Source organism: Salvelinus sp. IW2-2015, linkage group LG5 (genome assembly GCF_002910315.2).
Source record: "Salvelinus sp. IW2-2015 linkage group LG5, ASM291031v2, whole genome shotgun sequence".
NCBI lineage: Eukaryota > Metazoa > Chordata > Actinopteri > Salmoniformes > Salmonidae > Salvelinus > Salvelinus sp. IW2-2015.
Genome location: NC_036844.1, coordinates 36,812,096 through 36,819,815, shown reverse-complemented (window position 1 = coordinate 36,819,815; position 7,720 = coordinate 36,812,096). Strand labels below are relative to the sequence as shown.

The 7,720-nt window shown below is 43.8% G+C and overlaps 1 protein-coding gene across 1 annotated transcript; it reads left to right on the top strand.

The window, feature by feature from the left end:
• The first annotated feature begins 324 nt into the window (after positions 1-324).
• Positions 325-5,912, top strand: LOC111963758 (olfactory receptor 1E16-like). Its single transcript, XM_070443735.1, has 6 exons — positions 325-547; positions 2,502-2,679; positions 2,856-2,958; positions 4,135-4,337; positions 4,759-4,908; positions 5,723-5,912. Exons 1-6 carry the CDS (start codon positions 325-327, stop codon positions 5,865-5,867), a joined length of 1,002 nt encoding a protein of 333 aa, XP_070299836.1. The 3' UTR covers positions 5,868-5,912.
• The last annotated feature ends 1,808 nt before the right edge of the window (positions 5,913-7,720 follow it).

Sequence of the window (7,720 nt, the reverse complement as noted above, 5' to 3'; positions counted from 1 at the left end):
TATCTCTCTCTTACTCCCTCCATTTTAGGTGGTTGTAAGGATGGAGAGATGGATCTCTCTCTTTATATATATGTCACTTTATATGTCACTCAGTCTCTCTCTCTCTAACCTGGGAGGTAAGGATGAAGAGGGATCCTCCAGGGTCTTCAGCATCTCTCTCTCTCTCTTTGTGTAGCTCTCTCTCTTTCACTCATTATCTCTCTCTCTCTCTCTCTCTCTCTCTCTCTCTCTCTCTCACTCGTTATCTCTCTCTCTAACTTGGGTGGTAAGGATTGTAAAAGGTTTTATCTTTCCTCCTCCATCCCCCCACCTTCCCAGGACAGCATGTTTGAGGTGAATGAGAACTACACGCGTGTGTCAGAGTTTGTGATCGTGGGCTTCCCAGGGCTCCATCCATCCTTCTACCAGCTGGTGGCCTGGTTCTTCTTCTTCATCTATGTGACCACGGTGGTGGGGAACATCCTGCTGGTGGTGCTGTTTGCCCTGGAGCGCAGCCTGCAGAAACCCATGTACATCATCATGCTCAGCCTGGCACTGTCGATATACCGCGTACGATATCAGCCTGCCCTGTCAGATTAGGTAAGATACTGCGCTGGCTCTGTCAGATATAGGTATATACTCAGCCTGGCTCTGTCAGATATAGGTAAAATACTCAGCCTGGCACTGTCAGATATAGGTAATATACTCAGCCTGGCTCTGTCAGATATAGGTAATTACTCAGCCTGGCTCTTGTCAGATATAGGTAAAATACTCAGCCTGGCACTGTCATGATATAGGTAAGATACTCAGGCTGGCTCTGTCAGATATAGGTAAGATACTCAGCCTGGTTCTGTCAGATATAGGTAAGATACTCAGCCTGGCTCTGTCAGATATAGGTAAGATACTCAGTGGCTCTGTCGATATAGGTAAGATACTCAGCCTGGCTCTGTCAGTATAGGTAAGATACTCAGCCTGGCTCTGTCAGATATAGGTAAAATCTCAGCCTGGCTCTGTCAGATATAGGTAAGATACTCGCCTGGACCTGTCAGATATAGGTAACTCAGCCTGGCTCTGTCAGATATAGGTAGATACTCAGCCTGGTTCTGTCAGATATAGGTAAGATACTCAGCCTGGCTCTGTCAGATATAGGAAGATCTCAGCCTGGCTCTGTCAGATATAGGTAAGATACTTCAGCCTGGTTCTGTCAGATATAGGTAAGAATACTCAGCCTGGCTCTGTCGATATAGGTAAGATACCTCAGCTTGGCTCTGTCAGATATAGGTAGATACTCAGCCTGGCTCTGTCAGATATAGGTAAGATACTCAGCCTGGCTCTGTCAGATATAGGTAATATCACCTCGCTGGCTCTGTCAGATATAGGTAAGTCCTCAGCCTGGACCTGTCAGATATAGGTAAGATATTCAGCCTGGCTCTGTCAGATATAGGTAAGATACTCAGCTCTTGGTTCTTTGTCAGATATAGGTAAGATCTCTCACGCCTGGCTCTGTCAGATATAGGGAAGAATCTAGCCAGGGGGGGGGGGGGGGGGGGGGGGGGGCGGGGGGGGGGGGGGGGGGGGGGGGGCTCTGTCAGATATCAGGTATAGATACTCAGCCTGGCTCTGTCAGATATAGGTAAGGGGTCGTGGTAGAATATTCAAATGTGTACACTATCTCTTTCTTTCTCTCCTTCCCCAATGTGACTGCCGATGGAGTTTAAATGTGTCTTGCTGGTGCTCAGGCATTAATGAGAGAGGAGAGGTCATGAGAGAAAGAGTGTCCTGTTAAAATGTGTCTCATATGTGTCCCTCCTTCTTTAATCATGTGGAGAGTCCCTCTCTGACATCAGACAGTAATGTACAGATCTGTAATCAATCAGTGATTACTTACAAAAAAAGGATGAGAATTTAACAGGGCTGCTGTGTTCCGTTTCCCTCTCAGAGACAGAAGCTAGAACAAGGGGCCCAGAATGCTTCCACAATGGCCCTGCTCTAGGTGATAGCCTGGTGCTGGTGGGACAACAGGAGCATTTCATTCCATGCCTGTCTTTTTCAATAGTCTAACATGGTCTCCACTCTTCTCCTTTCTCCTCCCTTCTTTCCTTCCATCCTTAATACCCTGTCTCGCTCTCTTCTCAACCTCTTAATCTCCTCTGTCTTCTCTCTCTTTGTTCAGCTGCTTTCATCCATCATCTCCGAACTCACCATCTCCCTATCTCCTGTGAGCTCCTCTTTGTTAGATATATATATCTTCCCCTCGCACTCTCTCTATACGACATATATTCAGAATACTTTTGTTCCGCCCTCCGGCTCCTCCATTCGACCATTCCCTCACACAGTGACACACACACACCCCCTACTCAGAGCCTCAATATTAAGCCCCTGATGAATCACACAACATACATAATACATATACTCACATCTTCTCATACCCCTCCCTCATCCCCTCTCTCCTCCTCTCTCTTCTCTCTGCTCTTCTTTTCTCCTCTCTCCTCTCCGTTCCCTTCCCCTCCCCTCCTCTCCAGGTTTTGCCACAGTGGCCCTTCCCAAAGTGATAGCTCGGTGGTGGTGGGACGACGGGAGGATCTCCTTCCATACCTGTCTGTTCCAGGAACAAATGATCCACTACTTTGGAACGCTCAACTCTCTCATCATGTTGACCATGGCTATGGACCGATACCTGGCTATCTGTCACCCTCTCAGGTAACAACGACAGCAGCACATATTATGATTTTATTGATGCAAAATAAATAAAGTGTGTTAGGGGGGAAAGTATTTCATCATTTTTGGGGGTCCTCTCCCACTCTCCCAATCCCTCTCTCTCTATCTCCCTCTACCCCCCACCCCCCCACTCTCTCTCTTTCCATCACCCTCTCTAGATACCCTATGTTGATGACCAACCAGATAATGAGTGGTCTAACAGTCTTCTCCTGGATGGCAGCCACAGTCTCACCTGCCATCGGCACCCTAGACTTCACCAGGGTACTGGATTGATAAAATAATGTATAATGATAGTAGTGTTACCACAGCCATTAGAGGGCCTAACAGGCCGAGAATGTTTGCAGCAAAGAGTTCACCAAGGAAACACATCACAAACAATGTTCCAGGGCACTACTGTTAAATAAAAAAAGTCTAGGTAAATCAAATTGGCATATCTTTTTCACAATTGACCCAGCATCGTCCGGGTTTGGCCGTGGTAGGCCGTCATTGGAAATAAAAATGTGTTCTTAACTGGCTTGCCTATTTAAATAAAGGTTAAATATACATATTTTCTAAGTACCCCCTCCACAAAAAAATATTATAATAATAATAAATAAACAAACGAACGTAGGCATTTTTTTGCCGAAGTACAAACGTTTTGTATTTGATTATTTTCTCTATACCCAATCACAGGAGTACGCACTCACACACACTCCAACAGACACATAACATGCACACATACATAGTACACACACACACGTACACACACTCACAATCAAATCAAGTCCACGGCTGCTACTATGTTTCTGATATATCCTGATGCCACCTCACCTCTATACATATCTAACCCCTCCAGGATCCCTGCACATTGCAAACATGGCATTGGAATGCATATACAGCTTATTATATTCTTCTCTTCATATTTCTTGTGTTTATTTCTCCTGTGTTTTTGTTCTACCTTGTTAGTTTTAGTGCTACATTGATATTGATGACTGCATTGTTGGGTTTTTGTACTGTAGTTCGCAAGAAAGGCCTTTCACTGTACTTGTGTGCACGTGACATTTAAACTTGAAACTTTGACAATAAAACATGTGCTGCAGCCAGAAGAGAATGGGCCTATGGTCCTTTGACCATTGTCCTCCTTTTAGGGAGTTTTTCCTTGCCATTCTGATTCAGTTTTCTCTTTGTAGTCTAGGTTACTGTTTAAAGGACATTGCTGATGTAAAAAGGACCCTTTATAAATAAATGGTATTGATTGAAAATTACACAGCATCTCCTCTAAACGTGTCCTTGCTTCACCTCCCAGAAAGTAGCGTTTAGTGGGCCCAACCTGCTCCTTCACATTAACTGTGACGCTCTTTGGGGTCTAGGCCGGGTTATGTACTGCTAATGTAAAAAGGGCTTTCTGAATACATTTGACAAATTGACAATTACTTTTTTGTGTGTTTTATCTCCCAGAAAGTAGCATTCTGTGGTCCCAACCGAATTCTCCATGTCTACTGTGACGCTGTGTCCCTGACTAAACTGTCCTGCTCCGACATGGCGGCGATCCAGGGCAGCTCCATTGGCGCAGCCTATTTTGTGCTCCTCGTCCCCTTCTGCATCATCATCTTCTCCTATGTCAACATCATCGTCACCGTGATGCGCATGGCTAACACACAGGTCAGAATTCAGGGGATGGGGGTGCAGGGGGTCTGGGTGGGAGGAGTGGCAGAGTGTGTGTGTGTTTCCTGTCCTGTCCTGTTTATCTACTCTCTCCTAACCCTAACCCACTGAGAACATTTCTCCATCTCTCCCCTCTCTAACCCTGGGCAGGCTGAAGACCTTCTCAACCTGGGCTGTATCATTCTTATCTAAACTAAACCTCTCCTCTAACCCACTACTCTCCCTCTCTAACCCTGGGCAGGCTGAAGACCTTCTCAACCTGGGCTGTATCATTCTTATCTAAACAAAACATTTCTTTCTAACCCACACTCTCCCCTCTCTAACCCTGGGCAGGCTGAAGACCTTCTCACCTGGGCTGTATCATTCTTATCTAAACTAAACCTCTCCTCTAACCCACTACTCTCCCCTCTCTAACCCAGGCAGGCTGAAGACCTTCTCTACCTGTGCTACTCAGGGCTGTATCATCCTTATTTACTACATCCCCCGCTTCACAGTGTACGCTACACCCTACATCCCCAACCTGACCATGACCCCTGACCTCCGCATCGGCCTCACCATTTTCTACAGGTAGGTAACAGATTAGAGATGTGGACCAGGATCCCAAAGGTTGCTAGTTCAAGTCCCGGGCCGGCGATGAAAAAGTGTAGGAATGAACCACTACTTGTTGTGCCCTTGAGCAAGTCACTGACCTCTTAAGGATCGGACCCTTTTTTTTAAATTTTGCCTAAAATGACATACCCAAATCTAACTGCCTGTAGCTCAGGACCTGAAGCAAGGATATGCATATTCTTGATACCATTTGAAAGGAACACTGAAGTTTGTGGAAATGTGAAATTAATGTAGGAGAATATAACACATTAGATCTGGTAAATATGTGTTTTTTTGTTCCATTGTCAGAGAAAGGCCATAATGTACTATTCCAGGTTAGGCGCAATTTAGATTTTGGCCGCTAGATGGCAGCAGTGTATGTGCAAAGTTTTAGACTGATTCAATGAACCACTGCATTTCTGTTCAAAATGTTGCATCAAGACTGCACAAAATGTGACAATTGGTTTATTAATACATTTTCAAATTCATAACTGTGCACTCTCCTCAAACAATAGCATGGTATTATTTTGCTGTAATAGCTACTGCAAATTGGACAGTGCAGTTAGATAAACACGAATTTTAAGCCAATATCAGATATGTCTATGTCCTGGGAAATGTTCTTGTTACTTACCAACTCATGCTATTCACATTAGCCTACGTTAGCTCAACCGTCCCGTGGGGGGGGGGGGGCACTGATCCTGTAGAGATTTTAAAGGGTAAATATTATTGGTGTTTCTGTGACAACCGACAAAGTAAAGTAGTCTTCTTCTAAAGTACCTATTCTATTCTACAGCCTGTTCCCGCCGTTGGCCAACCCGTTCATCTATAGCTTCAGAACCAAGGAAATCAGAGCCATCCTGGGGCGCTGGAGACAGGGCTGGAGGAACAGCCAGACAGAACCGAGTAAACCCAACACTGTGTCTGTTATCACTAAATGAAGGTGTTAGGTTATAACATGTTAATTCGGGGTTATAACATGTTAATTCAGGGCTATAACATGTTAATTCAAGGTATAACATGTTAAATCAGGTTATAACATGTTAAAATCAGGTTATAACATGTTAAAATCTGGTTAAACATGTTAAATCAGGGTTATAACATGTTAAAATCAGTTATAACATGTTAATTCAGGGTTATAATATGTTAATTCAGGGCTTATATGTTAATTCGAGGGCTTAACATGTTAATCACGGCTATAACATAGTTATTAGGTAAACAGGTTCATTCAGGGCTATTAACATGTTCATTCAGGGCTATAACATGTAATTCAGGGCTATAACATGTTCATTCAGGGCTATAACATGTTCATTCAGGGTTATAACATGTTCATTCAGGGCTATAACATGTTCATTCAGGGCTTATAACATGTTCATTCAGGGCTATAACATGTTCATTCAGGGCTATAACATGTTAATTCAGGGCTATAGCATGTTAATTCAGGGTTATAACATGTCTAAATACAGGCTATAACATGTTCATTCAGGGCTATAACATGTTCATTCGGGGCTATAACATGTTCATTCAGGGTTATAACATGTTCATTCAGGGCTATAGCAGTTTAATTCAGGGCTATAACATGTTATAACACACTAAGCCCAACACTGTTATCACTCAATGACACACACACAGTGTAAAATATCTGTTTCCCCTTAAAAATATGACTTGTATAGGCTACAGAGTCGTCTTATCGCTCTGGCTTTGTTAGTCACTACTACTCTCCAAGAATATAATGAAAGTAGACATTCAAATAGCATCTTTATAAATCTCATTTTCAAAAAGCCCTCTGCTTGTGTTGTCTGTCTCAACCAGTATTGATTATAATTTTGACATGTTTTATTTTTTTATATTGATAATGTCTAATGAACAGGGGCTATCTCTATAAAATTCATTACAAAAAGCCCTCTGCTGGTCTTTTATTTAATTCTCACTCAGTCATATCATGTTCTAGCCAGAAGATGGCGCCAGATACTAATGCATACATTACCTGCCAGTATGAATCCTGTGATCACTGCTGATGAAGACAGAGCACATTAGCTGGAGTTTGGTGCTACCACCTACCAACAACATTACATTGTGTGTGGGCTTAAAGTACGTCTGGAATTCAGTGGGATGCCCTCTCTAAAAGGTAATATCAGACAGATGCAGCATTTATTGTGAATGGGGTCCACGCAAACTCGGGAACGTTGCTTTTAAAAGCTGCGCTGAGGCTGAATCCTGGCCTGAGTATAAACCACTGGAACATGAAAGTGGTTCAGATGGCCTCATAGAGTCAATTCAAGTCAAATGGATGAATCACTTCTGGTGCAATCAGGTAGTGTATGTCAGGTTACAAATACCAGTCAATAGCCCTATGTGTTCACTGCTTTGGATATAAACACATACACAATGATTACATTATTATCAGCAGCACAATGGAGGTTTGTTCACAGGAGGGAGTGTCACTAGCTGACCTTAAAAAACACTATGGTGTCAACACCCCACCCCCCCCCCCCCCCCACACACACACACACACACACACACACGTAGCAGAGACACACACACACACACACCGTGAAGCAGAGACACACACACACACACACACACACACACACACACAATGAAGCAGAGACACACACACCGTGAAGCAGACACACACACACACACACAAAGAGGCGGAGAGACACACACACACACCGTGAAGCAGACACACACACACACACACACAATGAAGCAGAGACACACACACACACACCGTGAAGCAGACACACACACACACCATGTGAGATTTACTGTCCGTGATCACATTGTCACA

Bases quoted from the DNA above. Each gene is read 5' to 3' on its own strand.
- LOC111963758 (XM_070443735.1), top strand. From the start codon at position 325: ATGTTTGAGGTGAATGAGAACTACACGCGTGTGTCAGAGTTTGTGATC. The intron at 548-2,501 runs GCGTACGATATC...CCTCCTCTCCAG, and splicing joins CCTGGCACTGTCGATATACC to GTTTTGCCACAGTGGCCCTT. The intron at 4,338-4,758 runs GGTCAGAATTCA...CCTCTCTAACCC, and splicing joins ATGCGCATGGCTAACACACA to AGGCAGGCTGAAGACCTTCT.